At 43.7% G+C, this 25,886-nt stretch overlaps 1 protein-coding gene across 1 annotated transcript in view; it reads left to right on the forward strand.

Moving 5' to 3' along the window:
• The window catches only part of LRRC2 (leucine rich repeat containing 2), an 83,858-nt gene that overhangs the window by 55,834 nt on the left and 2,138 nt on the right, over positions 1-25,886 (forward strand). The window contains exons 6-8 of the mRNA XM_081880554.1: positions 16,246-16,391; positions 18,376-18,531; positions 20,859-20,995. Coding sequence (XP_081736680.1) covers positions 16,246-16,391; positions 18,376-18,531; positions 20,859-20,995 — 439 coding nt within the window. The remainder of the gene's footprint in view (positions 1-16,245; positions 16,392-18,375; positions 18,532-20,858; positions 20,996-25,886) is intronic.

Genomic DNA, 25,886 nt, shown 5'->3' on the forward strand with positions numbered 1-25,886 from the left:
AATGCAAGCAACTTGCTTGCTCAGGATAGCTGAGCTGAGCTACAACTGCTGCCGCCTCCAATACCTGCTGAGATTATGGGTTTTCAGGTTTCCCAGGGATGAGTCATCACTTAGCACACACACTGAAATGGAAATACTGCTGTAACACACCCTGGCCCCTTGTGGCGAAAGAAAAGTAAGAAATGATGATGTTGCTGATGGACTTTAAATAGTTGATAGTGTATATTAGGAGCAGAGGGAACCATCTTGGACCAGAAATCCAAATCTTAGGCACGAACAATCTGAGACTCACCAGACCAGTAATATATATTACTGGCACAAAAATGGAAGCAAGAAGAATTACCGATGAAAGAAGAGTGGCAAATGAAATTAATGGACTATGCAGAATTAGATAAATTAACAGGAAGGATTCAAAACCTGCAGGACCAGAGATTCTTAGAAGACCGGAGTAAATATTTTAATTATTTAAAAAGCAACTGTAATAAACAGATTATGCTAGTAGGATTGCAAGAAGCTCTGTAAGGAGGATTATGTGAAATATTGCAAGGAAGATTATGAAGAGAACTATTAGTTAATGATAATGAAAAGTAAGAGAGAAATTAAGAAATGCAGAATAAGTGATAAAGAATGGAAAATTTCCAGAGGTTGTTGATGGAAGTCTAAAATATTGTATAAGATAAGAATTTATGTTAAATGATTGTTGGAAATGATATGTTAAAAAATTAATAAAAATGTATATTATACACCATATTTTTCACCCTATAGGACGCACCGGCCCATAGGATGCACACACATTTCCCCTTCATTTTTGGAGGGGAAAAAGTGTGTCCTATAGGGCGAAAAATACGATATATATATATATATATAGAGAGAGAGAGAGAGAGAGAGAGAGAGAGAGAGAGAGATTGAGACTCACTAGACCAAACTCCACCTATCCCTCTGGGCTTGTGCCCTTCAGCATTAAAAACCAGTCATGAAGGGATTTTTCTCACATCCTTCTAATGTCCAAGAGTTGGCCAAATTTCAAGGAGCAGTCAGGAGCACATCTCCAAGTGCTAATTTTCAATATCAACAAATGCAAATGGAAACGAAAAAGATATTTTGAAAAAGTTTGCTCAGTGCTTGTGAAGATTTATTGGATCGATTAATTCTCTTTCTTTCGGGGCTGTCAAGGAACACCTCTAGTTATGCATATCTGTGGGGAAAACTATGCCACCCGCATAAAAGAATTCTATTCCAGTCAGGAATCTGCTTACTTAACAACGAGATTATTTCTTCTTCTTGCCAATAAATGTCAGACTTTGGCTAGTATCTTTCAGAGGGTTTCTTTCGACAACCATACAAGTTATAAAAGTTGGATTGAAAGTTCATCATCACGTGTTATATTCAAAAGGCACAATGCTGCTTTATGGCAAACCGGATCTGCTATTAGCTGAAGGATAAAAAAAAAGTAGCTTTCCCAGTTGTGAATATATGATTCAGTAATGCTACATGTAAGCAATTGCCATTCTGCTACACCAGCATCCATCAAACAGGCAGATAACATCTCCAACGTATCAGTCATTGAAATGTTGCTGCTATAATAGCACATTGGCAAAGATCAGTGTCTTTTAGCTATGCCTTAACATTTACCTCCCATCGTTTCCCTTGACATTTATTTAGCATCTGCCATTGCTATCCTATTCCAGGGTTCCATTTTACTGATATTATCTTTGAAAATGTTCTCAATATTTTCCACCCTGAAGTGAACAATCACTGATTTTCCCCCCTCTGAGGGGAGAAAGCAGCTAACTAGTGTTTTATAGTTTGCAACATAACTGTATCTTTTGAGGGTAAGGTGTGTGTGTGTGTGGGGGGGTTATATTTCTCAAATATGAATGTTTGCAAATAAAATTACCTCTGTAAGAACTTCTTGCTTTATGTTTCAGAAAGGTTTTCTTTTTTTAATGGCAGTTTATGTCAAACGAACCAATAGCTTACATTGCAGTAGTTCCTACTTACATCAAAATATTGTTCTTCTTCTTGTTGTTTAGCAGTCTGGTTTACAGGGAAAACAATTCTGTATTAGCTGGTTCTGCAGCCTGCAGAAAGGACACTGAAAGAAGCAGCAAATTAAGGGCAGACAAACAAAATAATTGGCAGGCCCTGACATCTAATGCTTCATGCGTGGGCTAAAACCATTCTTGCTTACTTTGTCTGCTACATTTATTTGCATGTTTAGACCTTTAACCTCCCCCTTAAATAAATTCAGACAAGATTCAAATTTTGGTTTGGTTTTTGGCAGAATTTAGGCCACAACTTTATTGATTACAGCAAGTGAGCGGTTGCATAGGCTCTGGTTCGACTAGCTCCCTGCACCGTGGCAGGTAGCGCTGACCCAGGGCACCAGCATAGGTCAGCCTAGGGTGAACACCTGGATAGGCGGAAAGCTGGGGTCAGGCTAGTCCACCACCCAGAAGTCCCCCTGGACTCAAGCATGGGCAAAACCCCCTCTCAGGGTTGACCAAACCATTGAGTCTCTGGATTCCTTTAATGGAATACCCTTCACATAGGGATGGCGAGAGTGTTCCCCCATCCCTATCCCCTGAACCAGAGCCTATCCGCAACCTTACAAGTTGTGATGATTTGCTACGTGGCCGGTGAAACCCAAATGACATCAACCAAGTGGGGGAAATTCCTGCCGTACCCCTGTCCCAATGACAGACAACACACAACAGCATAGCAAGGTCAAGTGCAAGCCCTAAATATAGGGAGAGGTGGGTGGGTGTTCCGATGCACTGGCCCAAAGAAGAAGCTCAGGGTCACGTGCATGGGCATATATAGGTCCCTCGATCCATTTGGCTAGTGTCCTATTGGCCTGATTAAACCCAGCATCAAGGGATCTACCTATTGGGTGTTGTGGCTTACCAATTGTACCCACCTACAACACAGGGTTTGGTTGTCAGGTCACACCGCAACACGTGCCCTCTTTGAGGGAGGACACGATTTATGTATTACTTGAGTATCCATGGTCGATCTGTGTCCTTTAAATTTGCAAAGCAAATATTCATACCCAGGAAGGACCACTTAATAGTTAAGGCACAACAAATCTATGTTAAGTGGTTCTTACTACACACTTTTACTTAAGAGCATAAGGCGTGCTTTGTTGAATTAGACCAGTGTCCCTTTAATCCAGCATTCTTTGCAAGAAACAGCCTTTGCTACATGATCCACAGCTGCCTATCTCCTGCTAATCCCCGATTTAAACCTTGTGTCGGCTGTTTATCAGTGGCTTTCCTCGCAGGCTCTGTCTAACAGTGTTGGACACAAGGATAATTCACTCATATAAAAATGTGTCTGTGCCCTACTTGGGGCCAGCTCAGTCATTACAGGCCCAGATGGAATTGGCCAAAAATTGTTACCCTGAGCCAGCACTCCACATAATGGCTTTAAACAGTTCAAAGCCACTTTCCACCTTTTTCTACCTAATTGGGAAGATTCACTTTTAGCCAGCACTGCAAAGTCTTGCCAGCTTTTGGTACTGGCATGGAGAATCTCTGTGCAATCAAGTCAAACAATGAGGAAAATGGCTTTCAAATATTTCAGTCTCTGTGTGGAGTGAAGCTTGTTGTTTGTTTGGTTGGGGGGTTGATTCTAGCTATCATTTAGCCTGGAATTGGCTTTTTTTTGTTATTTCTGTTTTAATTCTGATTTTATCAAAATATCATTGCCAATCCATTGAAAACATTATTGTCAAAGACAGAGGTCCTCTGGCTGGGTCGGGATGGTATGGGGATGAGGGACCAACTCCCTGCTCTTGCGGGGGCCCAATTAGTGCCATTGCCTTCCGTTAAGAGTTTGGGTGTAATCCTTGACGCCTCCCTTTCCATGGAGGCGCAGGTTACAGCAACAGCCCAGGCGACATTTTTCCACCTTCCCCGCATCAAGCAGTTGGTCCCTTACCTTTCCCGCCCTGACCTGACCACAGTGATCCATGCGATGGTTACCTCCAGGCTTGACTACTGTAATTCGCTCTATGCGGGGCTGCCCTTGAAGCTGTCCCAGAAACTCCAGCGGGTGCAGAATGCTGCAGCGAGGCTCCTCACAGGGTCTCTGCCATGGGAGCATATTCACCCAGTGCTTTTCCAACTGCACTGGCTCCCGGTGGAGTACAGGGTCAGATTTAAGGTGCTGCTTTTGACCTTTAAAGCCCTTCACGGCCTAGGACCCTCGTATCTACAGGATCGCCTCTCCTGGTATGCCCCATGGAGGACCTTAAGGTCCATATATAGCAACACCCTAGAGGTCCCGGGCCCTAAGGAAGTTAGATTAGCCCCAACCAGAGCCAGGGCCTTCTCAACTGGCTCTGGCCAGGTGGAACGCTCTGCCTCATGAGACCAGGGCCCTGCAGGATCTGATTTCTTTCCGCAGGGCCTGTAAGACAGAGTTGTTCCACCTGGTCTTTGGCTTAGAGTCAGTTTGATTCCCTCCCCCTCTTCCTTTTCCTTTCTCCTCCTATGATGAGGCTATATTCTAATGTTTTAATGTTGTATCTTAATCTCTTAAATTGTATTTTAATCAACTTGCTTTTTATTATTGGTTGTTAGCCTCCCTGAGCCCGGTCTTGGCTGGGGAGGGTGGGGTATGAATAAATAAATAAATTATTATTCTTATTAATTAGTCAATTCTTGCTCTGCACAATCAGGCCGCTTTATTTATACTGCTGCTTTATTCAACTTCCCCCACATTTTTTTAATATAAATATGAAATAGCAATATTTCACACACAAAAAAATATTGAGAGAAAATTAGCAATTAATCTTCTCTACGCAGAAAACAGGAAACAAGCTGATTCATCATTAACACCATGCCATACCATGTTGATCAGGATGTAATTAGAACTAGAAACTGCAAGGAAACTGCTTAAACAGTAGACCCGCAATGTATTCTGGGGCACAGGTGAATTTAGGGGAACATGACTGGTTTGGTTACACTGGGTGCAGAGCCTCAGGGACACCACAACTATTATTTAGAATAAATTAGGCGGTGGGGGGGGGCAAATTCTGGCATTGCACAGGGCACTGCTGAAATTTGAGACCTTTGTACCCTCCACTGGTGGGGGTTACATTTGCATAAAGCCAAAATCACTTCTAGTTAAAACCCATTGGGTTTAAGGGCAGGTGGGATTGCAGAAGTCATTTCCTGTGGAACCCCATCCCCTTTCTGCCCCTTAATTTTTATATTTTTGCCACATATGTAAATCTGAATGTGCACAAGCTAAATGCACGTAAGTTGTGGTCTTACTGTAATTTATATTGCTGGGGGACTTTTGTGGAACTTTAGCATCAGTCGTGACAGGGTGGGCAGGTCTAGGATCTGGGGAGCCTTCTCATCCCACAAAACATTGCTAAAAGGAAGGACCATATTGTTACATAGCTCCAATGAAAATCCTCCCCCAAGTTCTATGGTTTAAATACAACAGATAACAGGGTCACTTATTTTTATGTACTAAGCTTGGATCCTAGAACGTTAGGCAAGTAGGATCCTAGAATGCAACAACTGATTGGCTTTCAGGAAAAGACCAATCATGCTCCAGGAGGAAGTTAATCAGCCTATTAGGCTGGTAGGATCATAGAATGCAACAACTGATTGGCCTGCGGGAAACGACCAATCAGGCTCCAGGAGGGAAGCAGAATCAGCCAATCAGACAGGACTTAAATAATGTATATAAAAGCCTGAGGTTTGGGGGGCAATTCAAACACGATTTTACAAGCTGCAATAAAAAGCATAAAATCACTACAGGACTCCGAATATATTTCACTTATATTTCAAAATTAACAATTCCAGTCCAACGTTTCATTAGCTTGACTGAACGTTTTCCACTCAGCTTTTGTCAAGGGCAGATATTTAAACATCCCCAGAAACATTGCACATGAATGTGCCGGACATGGTAGAACATATTCTTTTCTACTGTGTATTGTACAACCAGCTGCTCAAATGTTCGCTATCCCCTTTTTTGGGTAGCCCAACTTCGCAGCACAATTAAAATATCAGATGCTGTCTGCCTGACATTAACCCGGAAATAACCTCAAGGGTGGCTGAATTTTTGTCAATAGTTTCTCTTAGAGTGGTGACTGGCACCATTTAGCAAGAAGAAACTCCAATGAAAATCCACATTATTGCATATTTTAACATGGTTGTTTATTTGTATATATTTTAAAATTTTATATCTGGTTGTTTTATGATGGCCTATACTTGCAATGCCTACTAAAGGTTTGGCGAAGTAAGTATTGTTACATAGTGCCTTTCTTCAGATTGACATTACATTACATATATTACATACAAAACATACATCACATATTTCACCTTCACCACCCCTTCCACCTACCTACCAACAAAGACACCGACATACTGTGGTTATTGACTTCCAACCAGTCTCATTGTGTAATTTTTGTCAATCTTTAATCTATGCACATTTCATATTGCTTATTATGTTTATCCTTTATGATAATTACTTCCTTTCTCTCGTCTAACTTTTCTCTTCCTTTCAACAACAAATTGTTGCTTTTTTGTGTGTGTTGAACATATGCTATATGATAATTTATGGACCTAATACTGTAGATATCTAAAGCCATTTGCACATAACAAAATATGTATTTTATCAAAGTAATTGTTGAACTAAATACAATTAAGAAGAAGTATATTAATAGTGAAATACAATTAAGAAGAAGTATATTAATAGTGAAATAATTATTAAGTTCTAACTTAAAATGATTGGGGGCCTATTACTTACATCACAGGAGCCTATACAACACAAAACTCTGTTGCTGTATGTTGGTTTTATTTCATTTGTTTTTTTATCTTATATTTTGGAAATGTACATTTCCCTTTAAATTTTTTGGGGGCCCACAAAAGAGTGGGGCCCTAAGCTATAGCTTGTTTAGCTTATACGTAAATTCGGCATTGGGCTGGAGGAGGACTGGCCTTGTGATGGCAGCCTTGAGGATGGCAGATGGGTGGCCAGGCGATCTGCTGCCTCTCCTGATCTACTCCTTGAGCCATGATGTTGATCTTGGATCATGGTTTGGCTGGCCCCTGTGCAGGTTTCAGCTTGTTGGAATATGGCACATGAGTTGAATTTAATTGACTATATAGCTTTGTTTCGGAGAGGTAGCCAAGAACTAAAATGATCACAGGCCTCTCATTCTGACATGCTACGAAATGGGCAGTTCACACTAAAACTACAAGCAGGTGACCTTATCAGCGGATCCTTTTCAATGACAATAAATAAATAAAGCAGAACTGAAAACACACCCATTAATCAAACAACTCTTTCCGTTCAGGGACGTGGCGTCCTTTTCTCTCAGCCAAAACTTTCACTGCCAGAGAGTTGGGAAGCAAAAGAACGGGGGTCTTCTGGAATGTTGCACAGGCTATATTTTAAAGCAGAATGATTAAGATAAGCAGAAATATAGGTTGTTTGTCAAATAAAGATGACAATTTTGATTAAAAATGAGGACAGCAGTAATGGCGGCTGGGTAGTTTGACTGTCAAATGTGGTATAAAATGAAGCTTTGCACAAAGCTTGCATTATAACTGATTCAGAGTTGGATAACAAAGTGCTTAAAAGGGGGGAAATATAGAGGTGGCAAAATAAACTGCCGAGGTAAAACTGATAAGCTTGGTGCACTTGTTTAAAAATAAAATGTTACCGAAGGTGCAAAAACCCATCATTCTTCTAAGGGAAATAAAATGTACATGACTTCCTTTATTAAATATACTATTCAGCTGCCATAATTTCCTCTGTGTCCTATACCTCAGGGAATTGTTGTTAGCATTTCAGGGAGGGGGAATAATGAAATAAAAACTCGGCTTGGCTTCCATGCCGTATAGAAGCCAGACACAGTTTGTTAAATATAGCCCTACATGAAAGAGCCCAGAGGAGCTGTTCTTTACACAGTATAATCAGAACCCCATATAAATTCTGAGGCACAACTAACCCAAGTTTCTCTTCTCCTGCGTTAGTCCATTTCTTCATATTTCTTTGTCACATTCCATTTCCAAGGGATTATGAAGTAGAAGGGAGGCACTCTGTGTGATATAAAACTAAGAAAATTGGGAAAACCAAACAGCCCACAGTCGGTGTGTATATATGCATCCCCCCAAGTCAGACCATTGGTCCATCTAGATCAGTATTATCAATGTTGTTGTTGATGCTTAGTCGTTTAGTCGTGTCCGACTCTTCGTGACCCCATGGACCAGAGCACGCCAGGCACTCCTGTCTTCCACTGCCTCCCGCAGTTTGGTCAAACTCATGCTGGTAGCTTCGAGAACACTGTCCAACCATCTCGTCCTCTGTCGTCCCCTTCTCCTTGCGCCCTCCATCTTTCCCAACATCAGGGTCTTTTCCAGGGAGTCTTCTCTTCTCATGAGGTGGCCAAAGTACTGGAGCCTCAGCTTCAGGATCTGTCCTTCCAGTGAGCACTCAGGGCTGATTTCCTTCAGAATGGATAGGTTTGATTTTCTTGCAGTCCATGGGACTCTCAAGAGTCTCCTCCAGCACCATAATTATCAATTATTATCAATAGTATTATCAATAGTATTATCAATAGTATTATCAATAGTATTATCAATACAGAGTGTCAAATACTCCAGGATTTCAGATGGGGGGCACATTACCTGCCTTCCCTGAAGATGCCAGGGTATTGAACCATGAGCCGTCTGTACATCACTCAAGAGTTATATAACTAAAAACTTAAGACTAAAAACTTATATTCAATTTAGTCTCTGTGTGTTCAGCTGGGTACATTAACATAAGGGAACTGGACAAAGAATGTACCAGAAAGAAGCAAATAGCTTTTTCCCCACACTCTTATGCAGAAGTGCAGAACTTATCATACAAACTGGTTGGCCTGTGTTGGTCCCCAAAGTCTCACCTGCAATGTTGTTTCCAGGTTTGGCAGTCCCTTGGGCAATGTACCCTAAGTGCACCTCTCCCTTTGGGTCCAATCCACGCAACTGTTGAGAATTCCATTTCACCTTAAGGAACAGACGTGTGGAATTGTTGCATGTCACATGTCTGTTTACACTGTTTACACTCCAGCACAGTATGCTGGGAACTTCCGTTTGTGTATAGTTTTTGCTTTTGCGGTTCTCTCCGATACGACATGAGGGAGAGACGACATGTTTCTTTGTTTTGATTTATGTTTAATAAATCTGTAGCTGTAGCATGACTTACGCCTCATGCCTACTTCTGTGTGCGCAGTACACTCTGCTAATTGCGTGCCCTGGCTTTTGAAATTCGGGTCGCTGATTTAAGTCGGAGCACGGGCTGATGGATGGGGACGTCCGAGCTGGGCTTGCTAGCTGGCCTCCCGGCCCCTCTGCATGTCGACAACAACCACTTGGAGGTGCCAAGGAAGGATTCTAGTTTGTCACTGCTGGTATGCTTGGAGGGGACAGGTGAACTTGCAACAGCAAAGATGTTGAGGAGCAGGGGAGGAGGCTCTGGAAACTGGCTTGGACCCAGAGAGGGCATACGCAATGAATCCTGGCCTTGCTCATATGCCCTATGAGTTAGGGGGTGACATCTGACTCCAAGTAAGTTAGCAAAAATGTATAAGACAGGTACAAATATCTATTGGAAATGTAAAGAAAAGGAAGTCACCTTTTATCATGTGTGGTGGTCTTGAAAGGTAATAAAAACATTCTGGGAAATGATATATCATAAGATGAAAAAAAATGTTTAACTTAACTTTTGCAAAAAACAACAACAAAAACACCAGAGGCTTTTTTTATTAGGAATTATAGGTGCAGATATTCCAAGGGAGCAGAAAAGACTTTTTATGTATGTGACGACAGCCACCTGGATGTTATTAGCCCAGAGATGGAAAGAAGATAAAGTCCCTACCAGAGAAAAATGACAAATTAAATTTTTGGACTATGCTGAAATGGCGAAACTGACCAGAAAGCTCAGGGACCAAGAAGACCAAAACTTTAACAAAGAATGGGGGGAAATGATAATTTACCTTAGAGACCACCATAAGCAGGATTGCAATAACACTTGTAATATAGCAAGTACTATGGAGATAATGGAATTATATAAAGTATGGATAACTGAAAAAGATGCAGTAGAAAAGGTTAATAATAAGACTCATGGAGGGGAAGGTGAGAGATTCAGAGGAATCTTTAAATGTGGATGTATATGGTTGTTTAGTTATAATTCTATAGTTGTAAAATCAAATAATTAAAAAAATTAAAAAGAGGGTGTGGCAAAAGTCCAGCATCATCTAAGGCCATTGAACTGCTTTGGTGACAGAGGAAGCTCAGAGGGATAATATATGGACCTTAAGGCTACCCCTCCTTCAGAACTACAAAGGAAAAACACAATATAAGAATGTTACTGGTTTTGGAACAAAGTACAGTGGTACTTCGGGTTAAGTACTTAATTCGTTCCGGAGGTCCGTTCTTAACCTGAAACTGTTCTTAACCTGAAGCACCACTTTAGCTAATGGGGCCTCCTGCTGCTGCCGGAGCACAATTTCTGTTCTCATCCTGAAGCAAAGTTCTTAACCCGAGGTACTATTTTTGGGTTAGTGGAGTCTGTAACCTGAAGCGTCTGTAACCTGAGGTACCACTTTATGCCCCACTTTGGGCAAAAGATTCCAGCAATGCAAGAGGTTGGACTAGAAGATCCTTGTGGTCCCTTCCAACTCTCCAATTCTGTGCCATTCCAACAATCTTCCCCTTCTTCTCATACCTATTTGTATTTCATTTCCCAGCACTAACAGAGAAGCTATTGTAGCGCATTCCATGCTGCTAATCCAGAAAACCTCAGACTTGAGGTGAAGTTGCTTATAGAAATGCTGTCATTGGCACCCAAATAATTTCATGCTCTGCAACGGAGATTACTTAAAAGGGGTAGAAGAGAAGCATCAAAATAAATTGTGAAGCAAGAAAAGATTTTGAATACCAGAGAGAAAGAAACAGGAACAAGCACTGATACAGTGGATTCTCAGGTTGTGAATGTGATCTGTGCGGGATGCACGTTTGCAACCCGCAGCATTCGCAACTCGCAGTGCCGTGTCTGTGCATGCACGGGTCACAATTTAGCGCTTATGCGCAAAGCGCAATTTAGCGCTTCTGCGCATGCGCAAAACACCGAAACCCGGAAGTAACCCGTTCCGGTACTTCCGGGTTCGGCGTGGTGCACAACCCAAAAATGCAGAACCTGAAGCGTCCGTAACCTGAGGTATGCCTGTACTTACAGATCCCCTTTATTGTGGTGGCACTGTGTTCCAGTGATTCTGCTTCCACCTCTGGGACTATTCCAGAAAACAGCTATTGTGGGAGAGGGACACTAGCATCAGACTAGCACCACCAGGGTTTCAATTTCAAATCCATAAATCTCATCCATAAAGCTTACAGGGTGACAAAGCTTATTACTCTCTTCCAGGCTAACCTGCCTCAAGGGGTTGTGATGACAAAAATGGGGGAGGAGACCCCTGAGTAATCATTCAGACCAATCAGTCAATTATCCATTATATTTCCCATGTACACCCTGTCTATTTAGTGAGTGTCTTATTAGTGGTGAAATATTATTCACATCGTTACACCTTCATATTCACATTACATAATTTTTTTTGCAGTCTAGCAGTTGGCCTGGGATGGTGAAATACTTGGCAGCTTCTGAAGGACATCATGACTGACCAGGTCTTTTTGAGATAGGAAAACAGGGATCTTCTTACAGGGGAGGAGGTGACAACTGGTCCACTGACATCTGCTTGACCTTTATATACCTTTGCTGCTGATAAAGTCCTTTTCTGCCGTTTGGCATTCAGCTTGAAATATCTCTGTGGCCATCTTGCTACCAGAAGTCTCTTACTGCTTGTTTGCTTTTCCAGTTCGATATTCAGAGTTCATGACACTTCTTCACGGACCCAGCAATTATGGGTGATTTTATTCCTTTTCTTGTTAAAATCAATGCCGTACCTATCGTGGGTAATTTGGACCTCTTGCTCACAAAGACAAGAGTTAATGCAGGATAATAAAAATGGCATAAGCAAGCTCTTCATTCTCAATCTCACCCCAGTATTTTCAAGGGTTGATTTATATACCATCATCTTTGGTTGTTTTCTTTCTGCGTAAGAACTGCTCCCAGTGATCTGAATGCATGGAGCGAGTGGCATGTGATCCACTGGCACACAGGGACACTTTGAAATATTGCTATGGTTCCAGAAATGGTTGCAAATTTTACTTGTGTGTTATTGAGCACTTTCTGTATGGAACCTGTGGTCTCCATTTCCCATCACCTTCAACCAATATGCCCAATGGCCAGAGATGATGGGAACTGCTAAACTCCAACAACACTTGAAAGAAGAGTTTGCATTTGATATCCCGCTTTATCACTACCCGAAGGAGTCTCAAAGTGGCTAACATTCTCCTTTCCCTTCCTCCCCCACAACAAACACTCTGTGAGGTGAGTGGGGATGAGAGACTTCAGAGAAGTGTTACTGGCCCAAGGTCACCCAGCAGCTGCATGTGGAGGAGTGGAGACACGAACCTGGTTCCCCAGATTACGAATCTACTGCTCTTAACCACTATACCACACTGCCCACAGGTTCCCATCCATGGTGCGTACTGTAATGGTTTGGTCCCTCCCACTGAAGTGAGACAACTCCGGCAGCAATTAACTCCGGTTTATTGCTCAAAACACAGAAATTACTCTGAAGCTCAGTTACTCAGCGTCTGCTTCTAAATTAGCTGTTGCCAAGTCCGAGTTCCGCCCCTTCCTCTTCCCACTTATACTTCTTTTCCTGTTCATGCCTCTCATTAATTCTCGCAAGCCTACGCATCTTGGGATAGGCTATTTCCGGTGGCCCTCCCTCTGAGTCCAAGCTTAAACTGTCAGTCTGTGTCTTCTCCCTGGAACTCCCCCTTCCTTCTCTTTGTTCTCGGAGCTCAGGCTTCTACTGCAACTTGGCTGCTCCTCCCTCGTTCCACATTCCTGCCTAATTACCTCCTCCTGTCTCTCTAAACTCTCCCCCTCTGTCAGCAATGGGACGCAGCTGACATGTACCATGTGATGGAAGTTTGATGACCAGCTGTGAGGACAGGGGTCACCAATTAACTTGGTTCACAAGGTGGTAAAGTCGAGAAGTTCCTGAGGCCCCGAAACCAACAGCTCTGAGGAAGTTGAGCAAGCTTCAAATAGCAATAGCACATATCTTAGCCTTAAATTAGGCTTGTTGTTTTTTCTTAGTTAAGGAAACATATGTAAAAAAACACACAAAAAAAACAATAGACATCGAGAATAACACTATGTTGGCATTCAGCTTGGTTTGCTTGCCTGAGGTGCCTGGGAAGATGGAAGAGGGCCTTCTTGGTAGTGGCACCCACCCTGTGGAACGCCCTCCCACCAGATGTCAAAGAGAAAAACAACTACCAGACTTTTAGAAGACATCTGAAGGCAGCCCTGTTTAGAGAAGCTTTTAATGTTTGACCGACTATTGTATTTTAATTTTTTGTTAGAAGCCACCCAGAGTGGCAGAGGAAGCCCAGCCAGATGGGCAGGGTATAAATAATAAATTTATTATTATTATTATTATTATTATTATTATTATTATTATTATTATCACTCTGTTTGTACATCCCACACTTTCCATTCAGGTTAAAATGATACCTTGCTGGTCTCTCACCCACAGCCCTTCAAAATCATTTCAGTGCTCATGAGAGTTAGTGATTGAGAGAAAAAAATTATACAGTTGTACCTTGGTTTTCGAACGGCTTCGTTCTCGAACGTTTTGGCTCCCAAATGCCACAAACCTGGAAATGAGTGTTCTGGTTTGCAAACTATTTTTGGAATCCGAACACCTGACTTCTGTGGCTTCGGATTGGCTGCAGGAGCTTCCTGCAGCCAATCAGAAGCCACACTTTGGATTCCTAACTTTTGGAAGTCAAATGGAGTTCCGGAATGGATTCCGTTCAACTTTCAAGGTACGACTGTACACATGGATGTGAAGCAAATCTTTGCTTGGTGGGATCATTTGCTTCCCCACCTCCTGTGGGCCAACTTTGACTGGTGGGGAGCATGGACGTAGCCTGGACTTTTGATGGGGGGGGGGAGCAGGAGTTTGATTAGGGTGGCAGAACTGACATGATTGGTCAGTAAAGTATTCCTATTGTTTTCCTTGATCTGGGTAGGGGGGCAGCTGCTCCTCCCTGCCCCTCCTTGGCTATGTCCATGGTGGGAAGGATCACCCTTTTGCCAATTACCTAATCTTGTGAACCACCCCAAGATCTTTTGATGAAGGACGGTATATAAATATAATAAATATAATAATCATGAGATGAAGCCACCTGCTTTCCTTTGCCCACATAGTTTGAAATCAAACTGGTGGTCAACTGATGGATGGCTTGCAAAGCCCAGTGCCCTTTCAAGAGCTGCCATGATTATCTGCACTTGCAAGGGCACAGTGCAAATTTATATGCACACATTCAAATTTAGAAACAATTACTGTAATTTAAAAAGAAATGCAGTGCTCTCAAACTCCAGCAAATCTGTATTTAAATAGTACCCTGATTCCTGTAGGTGAGCAAGGCTGACCTCTGCAAACTAATTATTTAGCAGTGTTATCTGGTGACCTGGGAGGGTAAAAAGACATCCCAGGGTGCACAACTTGGACTGAAAGAAGCACATCACTGCTCTGATTTCAGCACCACCTATGCTTGGAAAGGATGCAGGTGGCACTGGGGTCTAAACCACAGAGCCTAGGGCTTGCTGATCAGAAGTTCGGTGGTTCGAATCCCCATGATGGGGTGAGCTTCCATTTCTCAGTCCCAGCTCCTGCCAACCTAGCAGTTCGAAAGCACACCAAAAAGTGCAAGTAGATAAATAGGTACCGCTCTGGCGGGAAGGTAAACGGTGTTTCCGTGGGCTGCTCTGGCTCACCAGAAGCAGCTTAGTCATGCTGGCCACATGACCCGGAAGCTGTCTGTGGACAAACGCCGGCTCCCTCGGCCTATAGAGCGAGATGAGCGTGCAACCCCAGAGTCGTCCGCGACTGGACCCAATGGTCAGGGGTACCTTTACCTTTATCTATGCTTGGAAAACAGGCTAAAATTTAGCAAGAACTGCTACTGGCAACTTCTGTTTATCTCAAAGGTCTTCTTTGGATTAAATATATTGGAGTCATACAGGTATTATGCAAGGTCGAATAAAGGAATGTCACACAACATTGCTATAATGTTTCTTCCACAAGGGCTCGTGGATTGTACCCCATAAGCAAAAGAAGATGTTGTTTAAATTCTTTCCCATATTTCCCCTGCTTGTTTACTTTTATTGTGCCTTTTCTAGGAAACAGGATTAATTTGATTTCTTGGCTTTCAGGTGTCTTTTGCTCTCCAGGAAAACTGTTAGATTAAAGCAAAGCATTATCCTTTGCCAGTCTCCTAAAGAACTGGGGACATTAAAATTCTGATCCTTAATCCATTTCTTGAAAGCAAGCCTAACTGATTTTAATATAATGTGTGTGATCTAGGCAAAGTTAGGCTCTTTTATGTCCCACTGATTTCCATGAAAGAGAAAGCGAAGCACATTTAATTAATATATGCAAGTGAGCAATTATCATTTTTTACCCTCTGGGGCATGTGAAGCTTAAATGTGCGTGCCTGTATCTGAGTCTTCCTAATTGTACTTTCAAATATTTGCAGTGGAAGCCCAACCCAGATTACTAGCTGTGGTGGCAGCCTTGTATGAAGCATCTCTCCTCTAGCTGCTGCCATTGATTGGAGAAAATTGGAGGATCCCAGAAAAAAGGAAGGAGGTTTCTCATCTTCTTCAATGTTCCCCGAGTGGTCAACATCTAGTGAATGTGTGCAGAACTGTAGACCGAGGCTACAATCTTTCCCCACCAACTGGGGAGTGAATTCCATTGAAAATGGGTCTTACTAATGAGTAGTAATTATAGGATTGCAGCCTTAGAGCAGTAGCCTGAGCAATATTTTAAGTTTCTAGCATTGCTTGAAAGTCAGGAAGAATGCATAGGGTGGTATTACCCACAGCACACCTGTTTGAATTAGTGGATCTAACTTTTTCATGTTCATTCATTTCAAAGGGTCTGAGTAAAGCTTAGTTTTATAAAACCGATACAATTTTAATTCTTAGATACCTCTTTGTGCTTATTGGGGGGGATGAAAACCCCAAGCTCCGTAATTAAATGCATTCTTTCCTCACTGAATTCTTCATAATTGTTGGTTTGTTTTACAGCTAAGCAACTTGAAAAAAGTGACCTTTGTCGATGTGTCAGCAAACAGTTTCCCCTCAATTCCAATATGTGTGCTGCGGATGTCGAGTTTGCAGTGGTTGGATATGAGCAGCAACAACCTCAAAGATCTCCCACAAGACATAGACAGGTAGTCCTTTATATTGCCTTTGAAATTAAGTTTGGTTGTAACAAACGAAGCATTGATTGACTATACTGTCTAAATTTGGAGGTGGCATGGATTGGAAGGTTGTCTAACTCAGTGTTGGCTGGTACCCATTAGCAAAAGGAAGGTAGACCACCAGGAAGAAGAGAAGAAGAAGAGTTTGGACTTGATATCCTGCCTTTCACTCCCCTTAAGGAGTCTCAAAGTGGCTCACAATCTCCTCTCCCTTCCTCCCCCACAACAAACACTCTGTGAGGTGAGTGAGGCTGAGAGACTTCAGAGAGGTGTGACTAGCCCAGGGTCACCCAGCAGCTGCATGTGGAGGAGCGGGGATGCGAACCTGGTTCACCAGATTATGATTCCACCGCTCTTAACCACTACACCATGCTGGCTGTCTAAGTGGAGCCACAGCCAATGAGAGGCGGAGACAACAGATTCTCGTTCTTTCCCCATTCTTCCCACTGCTGAATTCTGCAAGTGGAACACTGAGACTAAGGACTTATCCACACCTTCATTTGCTCCACTGCTTTCCACTGGAGAAACCTGATCTTTAGCGCTGAATTGGCTTTTCAGTGGATTGCCATTTGTTCTGATTTAGCACTAAAGAGCGAGTTTTCTGGGGGAAAGTAGCAGGGCAAAGGGAAAACGGCTCAGACCCATGCCTGAAAAGTGTCAGACAAGAAGGAAGCCTCTCAGATCCATGTTTTCTATGCATGGGCTATAGTGTGGATGAGCCCTAAGAAGGAGGAAGCTGCCAAGCAGTGCCACTCCATAAACTAGTAGCAAGTAAGAAGGCAGGTGCCTTGGGGTTGGCTGAGGGTGGATATTGGCTGTTGTGGCAGTGCTTCATTTGCCCTTGTAGACCAGCCCCCACTGATCTAACTATCATTTGCAATGGAAGCTATGAAACCTTGGATGTGCACAAATATTCTGGTCTATGAGCTGGAAGGATGGTGGCAGCTAAGCCACATGTCTGCTGTCCTGCTTTGAAAGTAATTATGGTTAAGACTCTATAGCCATCTTCAGGTGGTGAAAAGAATGTGTGAAGGCTCAGCTTGGGTCAAGGGCATGGCTTCACCAGCCCTGCCCACAATTTCCACTCCTAACCCAACATTTACATCTTCAGCATGAAGTTCAACAGAGAGGTTCTAAGGGCATTCAGAACCTTCCCAGTTTCAGTCCTTGTGTTCTTTTGCATGCCTGAAGGAGGTTTATATCAGGGATGAGGAACCTGTGACCTTCCAAACGTGGTTTGATTCTAGCTTCCATCAGGCCCAGCTAGCATACATTCGGGATGGTGGGAGTTGAGTCTACCAACATCCTTAGTTTATAGTGTATTTAGCTTGGGGCTGTGCCTGACATTTCTACACACTCTCACACAAACATCATTCTCCATCAGTTAATGAGAAAAGAAATTATCAAATGGGAAAGAGGAGGAGTTTGGATTTGATACCCCGCTTTATCACTACCCAAAGGAGTCTCAAAGCGGCTAACATTCTCCTTTCCCTTCCTCCCCCATAACAAACACTCTGTGAGGTGAGTGGGGCTGAGAGACTTCAGAGAAGTGTGACTGGCCCAAGGTCACCCAGCAGCTGCATGTGGAGGAGTGGGGAAGCGAACCCGGTTCACCAGATTACGAGTCCACCGCTCTTAACCACTACACCACAATGGCTCTGAAAGAAAATTTCAGTGACATTCTCATGGATGGAGGGCGGGAATTTTGCTACAACTGCCTTGGTCTTTGGCAGGTGTTTTCTGAGTGCCTTTACTTTCATTCTGCAAATCATCTTCCCAGTGGTCTGCATTTTCAGCTCTCCTGAGTGCATGCATTTCCTGAAAACCTTATCATTTCCTCATGGCCTGGCAAATACAGATTATCATATCAATAGGACGTTTGCTAGTATATAAGCAAACATATCAGCTATGGTATTAAAGCATTTAACTATGGAACTCTTTTTGATCTCCCAAGGCTGGAAGAATTACAAACTCTTCTCCTGCAGAAAAACGAGCTTACTTATCTTCCACAAGCTTTGGTCAACATGTCGAAGCTCACTTTACTGGCAGTGAGTGGCGATAAGTTGGTTAAGATGCCCACAGCTATATGTGAGTCAACCACAGGTTTAAAGTAAGTAATCAATAACAACTTCAAAAAATGTTCTTCCTTTTCTCTTTCCTGGATCTATTCCCCTAGATTCTACAATGGATGGAATCTAATCCTGCATTTTCTTCACATAATCTAACTCCCAACACACACACACACACGCGCGCGCGCGCACACACACACACACACAATATTACGTCCAGGTTACAAGGTGTCACAAACAGGTAGCAGAAGAAGCATCTTGACAGATATGCTTGTAAAACAAGGGGTGAGGGGATAAGGAAAACTCTTTTAGGTACCCAAGAAACTATGTTCATGGCTTGCTGTTGGGGAATAGGAGCAATGAAGGTCACACCCACACTAAGCAATTTCCCCAACAATCCTGGCAACTGTAGTTTGCTAAAGGTGCTGGGAATTGTAGCATGGCAAGGATGGGGAATATGGTGAGTACCGGCACCTATTTTTCTAGGATCATAACCATATTTACAGATAAGATAAAGCCTCCTTTAGCCCAATTAATTCCATAATAATCCTGCCATGTTAAACAAATTCAGGACAACCAACACAAACAGTGTGTCGGTGCAACCAGTATTGTGTGATCTCCACAATTAGAACATATCTAACTTCCTGTGGTAAGCATAAGATTGTCAGGGTTGGTCATGTGCTATGCCATGCTGCCTGTGGCAGCCGTTTTGCATTATGCCACCCCAGCAGCTATTTTGTGATGAGTACCCTCAGTACACTCTCAAAATTCAAAATCTGCTCTCTCCTTCTAAAAGGTTGCTGACCCCTGGTTTAAGGCCTTTGCTCTCAGAACCAGTAATTCTGATCATGGTCTCATGGGGGCTAGTAGGGATCTGAATATTGAGCCATGGAAGTGTGCCAGGAGGAGCAGAGCTCACATATTGTGGGAATGTTAAGGATAGTAAAGGTAAAGGTAAAGGTAAAGGTATAGAGACCCCTGACCATTAGGTCCAGTCATGGCCGACTCTGGGGTTGCGGTGCTCATCTCGCTTTACTGGCCAAGGGAGCCGGCGTACAGCTTCCGGGTCATGTGGTCAGCATGGCGAACCAGAGCAGCACACGGAAACGCCGTTTACCTTCCCGCTGGAGGGGTACCTATTTATCTACTTGCACTTGGTGTGCTTTCGAACTGCTAGGTTGGCAGGAGCAGGGACCGAGCAACGGGAGCTCACCCCGTCATGGGGATTCGAACCGCTGACCTTCTGATTGGCAAGTCCTAGGCTCTGTGGTTTAACCCACAGTGCCACCCGCGTCCCATTAAGGATAGTAGGAAAGGTTATATTGAATAGGTATCCTTCCTTCACTCTAGTGAGTGATGTAGCAGAGCAGATCCTCCTCAATATACCAGGAAGCTAGTTTGCAGATTCATTTGAATCTCTTTAGTTAAGTGATCAAATTTGGCTTGCCCAGATGGATTATTCCTGGTGTCCCCTTTTATCCCTCTTAAAAGAATAAAGAGACAAGAGTCTTTCCTTAAAAGTAACAAGAAATTTACTCACATTCAGTTCACAATTAGATCCCTGAAAGGCTTTCCTTAGTAGTTACATAACAGTCTGTCAGTTTATCTCACATGGAGAGTGAGCTCACGTGCTGCTGACTGAGAGCCAGCAGACAGCAAAATTATATTAAGAGAACAAAATGGCTGCAGGCGAGCAGCATGGCAGCAAGAGAGCAGCAAGAGAGAGAAAATGGTTGTGTGACTTGACTTTTATGGAGTCAGCCAGGGCCACGCCCATCTCCCAGGTCACATGCAGGGGGAGGACACTCTAGACCAATGGAACAGGAAGTTACACTGACTGGATGTCCCCCTTGCCTGTGCCCACTCTAGGAAAATAAGGAATGTTCCATTTGACTGTTCCAATGGACTACATCCGACACATATGAATCTGGTGTTTTCCCCCTTCATAATTCTAGCTAACTCCCTTGAGTTAAAATACTTTTCATGGTTTCCCCTGCTTCAGATTGTTGTGCAAAATTGAACTGAGAGGGTGGAGTCATATTTTTATGCTCCTCAGGAGGTAGAAAATATGTCTTTCAATTCAATAATTAAGCATGTGCTCTCAGTCTTGTGCGTGTCTGCCTCCACAAGGCTACTTCTGAATTAACGTTTATTCTAGCTAATTAGCATGAAAAGTGTGTGGCTTCTATGCCCACGAAAAGAGCAGCAAACTTTTGCCCATAGATAAATTGACTTTGCTCAGTAACCAAGTAGGAAGAACGGAAAATTTATAGGGCAATAAATCATTTGGCATATAGCAAGTTACAGTCTGCTCATGATAAGGAACATTATATAACCCTCTTCATGCTAATATTTCATTTTTTTGCAGATTTATAAGCCTCAAGGATAACCCTCTTGAAACAACCTCATTTCAAGAGATTGACGAAATAACAGAAAGTGACCGTGATCGTGAGCTGTTTGAAAAAGAATTTATGAAAGCCTACATTACAGACCTCAGAGAAAGAGGTACAGACATATATCAGTGAGATTGCAGCCTAATTTCCTTTTCATTCCAGTGCATTGAGATGCTAATTTCAACCTGATTTCTTCATCACATTAGGGAGGAAAGTTAGTCAATTATACACTGCGATCCATGTGAGGTGTTTCACAGAGGATCTGGAATCTGGCACAGAGTCAAAATCTTTGAGAATAGCCATTTAAAACAGAAAGCGAGTTTCTCGATTATTTTATGGGGGTGCGCTTGAAATCTGCAAGTAGTGCATATAAAAAGGAAAAGGCTGGGAATTAAAGATTTTATTTTTCACCCTGTAAGGCTACTTTCCTCTCACTTTTCCTTTGTCACAGTCATGTCATTTGGTACATAGCTGCATATATCAGCTTGAGAGGTGTGTGGAAGAAGAGAAGTCAATGAATAATAACAGTCCCTAAAGCAGCTCTGCCCCATTATTTAAAAACTCTTAAGGTAAAGGTAAAGGGACCCCTGATCCTTAGGTCCAGTCATGACCGACTCTGGGGTTCCGGTGCTCATCTCGCTTTATTGGCTGAGGGAGCCGGCGTACAGCTTCCGGGTCATGTGGCCAGCATGACTAAGCCGCTTCTGGCAAACTGGAGCAGCGCACAGAAACGTCGTTTACCTTCCCGCTGGAGCGGTACCTATTTATCTACTTGCACTTTGATGTGCTTTCGAACTGCTAGGTTGGCAGGAGCTGGGACCGAGCAATGGGAGCTCACCCCGTCGCGGGGATTCGAACCGCCAACCTTCTGATCAGCAAGTCCTAGACTCTGTGGTTTAACCCACAGCGCCACTCTTAGCCAACCATATAACCATTCTTATCTGAACTTAAGAAAATCCTGCTGGATCAGGCCAATGGCCCACATCCTGTTCTTACCCAGATGTCTTCTGGGAAACCGGCAAGCAAGACCTGAGCACAGGACCTGAGTATGGTTTCCAGAAACTGGCATTTAGAAATCTGGTTACGAGATTTTTTTCAATGAATCCGGGGACCCTTTTTTTCTTTGAAGCTGAGTAGCAACAGAGACTCAGTAGTGGGGATGGTGAGGCAAAAGACCCTGGGCCCAAGCACACATGCATATTGTATAAAGGTGCTAATCCCTTCTTTTGCACCCTGTGAAACATAAATGTGCAGAGTTTTTTAAAAAACTGGGCAATGGCGCGCCGCGCGCCCGTGACTCCCGAGCCTTCCCCGATCTCCTGCCCCCTTCCCCCTTTGTTTTGACTGATCGGGGGAGGCTCGGGAGTCGTGGGCAGCTGGCCGTTGCCCAGTATTTTAAAAACCCTGCGCATTTATGTTTCATACGGTGCGAAAGAAGGGCTTTGCACCTTGCCTGGCAGAGAAACCGTGCGCCTTGCACCCCTCCTGGGCAATGCCCGCCTGCCCGCAACTCTTGAGCCTCCCCTGATCTGTCAAAACAAAGGGGGAAGGGGGCAGGAAATCTGTACCGCCAGACTTCCCGGGTACCCCCTCGGCAGTGGCGGTGGCAGCGAGCAGCTCCTGAAGCCAGCTAGAGCCAACTGCGCTACCAGGCTGGCTCCGGGCTGCTGAGGCTGCCGCTGCCATGTTTCCTGGGGACAGATTTGCAAATCTGGGGGCATTCCAGGGATGGAATTTGTCTGGGGACAGATTTGCAAATCCAGGGACTGTCCCCGGGAACCAGGAATGTCTTGTAACCCTAATTAGAAGCATCTCTGCCTCAAACCATAGAGGCAGAGAATAGTCATCATGGCTAGTACCCACTGATATCCTTGCCTTCCACGAATTTGTCCGATCCTCTTTTAAAGCGATCCAAGTTTAAGAATGTGCCAACAACTACAAAATTATAGATCATTAAACTCATCTGCCCCTGGCTCCACAAGGCCCCAATTATTTCCAAGAAAGCCAATTTTGTGCTAAACCATGTATAGAGCCTTGGCACATATTTGTCTTGCCAGTAGAATTATTTCTCATATTATGTCCTGGAGCCAAAGAGTTTCTACTCAAGCAGTGGTACTTCTGAAGCTGCTTTCCCTAGCCCAGCACCAAGCCACATGAAAAATGATTTTATTGATACAGTGGTACCTTGGTAGTCGAACAGCTTGGCTCCCAAACAACTCGGCTCCTGAATGCTCCGGTTTGCGAACATTTTTCAGAAGCCCAATGTCCAACGTGGCTTCCATGGCCTCCGATTGAGTGCAGGAAGCTCCTGCAGCCAATCAGAAGCCACTCCTTGGTTTTGGAATGTTTTCGGGAATCAAACGGACTCCCAGAATGGATTAAGTTCGAGAACCAATGTACCACTGTGCTGCCATAATGGGCCAGCCCTCAGGTTTACTTATATTCAAGAATGCTACATGTCAGAGTGACCTTGGGCCTGCTGGATCTGCCCCTCACTTTCTCAAGAGTCCTCTGGATTAGGCTCCTTAACTACGCCAACCTGGAACCTTATGGTTTCAATGGGAAGGGGGAATTTAAAAACTACCAATGAGAAAACAAATAGTGAAAAATGATCCCATCTCCTGCTTTGGCCAGTTGTCAGAGCTTTGAATGCGATGGAATGTGACCTCTCCCTCCCATTTAGCTTCCTCCAACAGAGCCCACTGAATATTTGATAAAAACTAGCCCTCTTTTACTTCCCATTCCATATAAACAAAATTCACAAGTCATGCATTTCAAATTAAGACTGTGAATAGATGGTAACTTTTCACCCCAAGTGCTGTTCTTAGTATCATTTGTGAAAACACCCTAAGCTGGATCCGATTGCAAGAATCCAGTTGGGAGACATCCCTGTAATTCACAGAAGGTAGGTATTCAGTAATGATCATGTTGGAGGCATCACACTTATCGAACTTAGTGGATTTATAGACAGATAACTCTGTGCTTTCTTATCAGTTTTGGAAGCTCCGTGTGGACTCAAACTGCTGGATATTGGTTTTTATTGTCAAGTGGCCAAACACTGCCATAATCTTTGCCATTTTTTAGGGCAAGCAGCCCATTCATGCTTCTTGAAAATAAATAATTACTCCAACTGGGAGCCATTGAGGGATTGGGTTAACAGCTGGATTGCAAGAAGACAGTCTGAGGCAGAAGCTTTAGGGGGAAAGATTAGGAAGGTTGTGTGTATAATTGTGTTAGGTCAGGAGTAACTATACATGGCACTCTAACAGACTTTATGACTTGTCCAAGTACATAAAAACAGAGGCCTACGAGAGTCTGACTTGAGACAAGTCATGAAGTTTGTTAGAGTGGCATGTACAGTTACTGCTTTAAACAGTACATTGTCCGTTAATAATGAAATATTAGGAGAACAAGCAAGACCTTGACTTTTTTGGAATTAGACTGTGTGGAAACTGAAGCCTCATATATGCAGGTTAGACTAGTTCCTGACCCAGAGACAACATCAGTTGCTTTAACACCTGTGGGCACCTGTGGCCTTCTAGATGTTGCTGGACAACAAAAAGCCATGTGGTGTAGTGGTTAGATCAGGCTTCCTCCAGATGTTTTTGGCCTACAACTCCCATGACCCCTAGCAAGCAGGACCAATGGTCAGGGATGATGGTAATTGTAGTCTCAAAACATCTAGAGGGCCGAGGTTGAGGAAGCCTGGGTTAGAGTGTTGGACTAGGACATGGGACATGAGGATTCAAATCCCCACTTGACCATCATGAAGCTCATTGGGTGACTTTGGGCCAGTCACTGTCTCAGCCTAACCCACCTCACAGTGTTGTTGTGGGGATTAAATGAAGAGGAGAGAACTATGGACGCCACCTTGATAAAAAGGTGTGATATAAATGCAATAAATTAGAAATATAATATAACTGCCATTGTCCCTGACCATTGACCATGCTGACCAGGGCTGATGGGAGTAGAAGTCCAACCACATCTGGAGGACCACCATCTCTGTTCAGCTCCTGGATGGTGAGGCATTGTTCAAAAGAGTGTTTCCCCTGATGCTATCATGGTCCAGCCTCCTCTGTCAGCAGAACATGATTCTTGGTTGCTGCAGCTCAGGGGACGGGGAGGGTAAGAGAATGGCCTCTGCTTCACCATGGAAAGAGTCACTGTTCCTGAATTATGCCTTATTGCCTTGGAGCTATTCAAGCGACAAGCTTTGTCTCTAGTTCAAGGACAAATAAGTCAAGGAGATCACAATAGTCATATGGCTGACATAGGGATGGGATGCTTTGATTAGGCCACCATAATGTTACAAGGGGCCCAATGAGTTGGGAAAGCCACTTCCTTCGGGCGAGTAGAGCTTTGGTGGAAAGCAAGGATAGGAAACCTGCAATCTGGAAGAAGCCACTGGCTCCTGGCTCTCACCAGCCCCTGTCAGCACGGCCAGCATGAGGGGTCGGCAAGGTTTACCTTTCCTGGGCCGGTTCACTCCAGCGGAGATCCCTCTGTGGGCTGCATGGCGCGGGTGGCCATGATTTCCGGCATCTGCGCAGACGTGGTTTGACACTATTTCTGGCGTCTGCATCTGTGCAGATGCAATTTTCGGCCTCTGAGCATGCACAGACGCCATTTCTGGCACTATGGAAGTGAGTCTCCGTGCTGCGCAGGTTTAGCGCAGTGCGCAGGGACTCACCGAGTGGGCGGCTCAGTTTGGGGGCGGCTTGTGGGCCAGTTAAACAACCCCCGTGGGCTGCTTGTGGCCCATGGGCCTTAGGTTGCCTACCCCTGGCCAACATTATGGGCTGATTGGAGTTGGAATCCAACAAACTTCGGGGAGCTACAGCTTCCCCACTCCTGGTTTTAAGCTTTTTTCTCCCCTAATTCCTTGTAACTTAAGATCATTGTTTCTTTTTCTCTCTGAATAGCATGATCAGTTGTTTTCTTTCAGAATTTTTTGAAAATAGGGATACTACATCTTTCCCACATCCTTAAACATATTATTTTCT

Source organism: Podarcis erhardii (assembly GCF_964252035.2).
Source record: "Podarcis erhardii genome assembly, chromosome: 11".
NCBI lineage: Eukaryota > Metazoa > Chordata > Lepidosauria > Squamata > Lacertidae > Podarcis > Podarcis erhardii.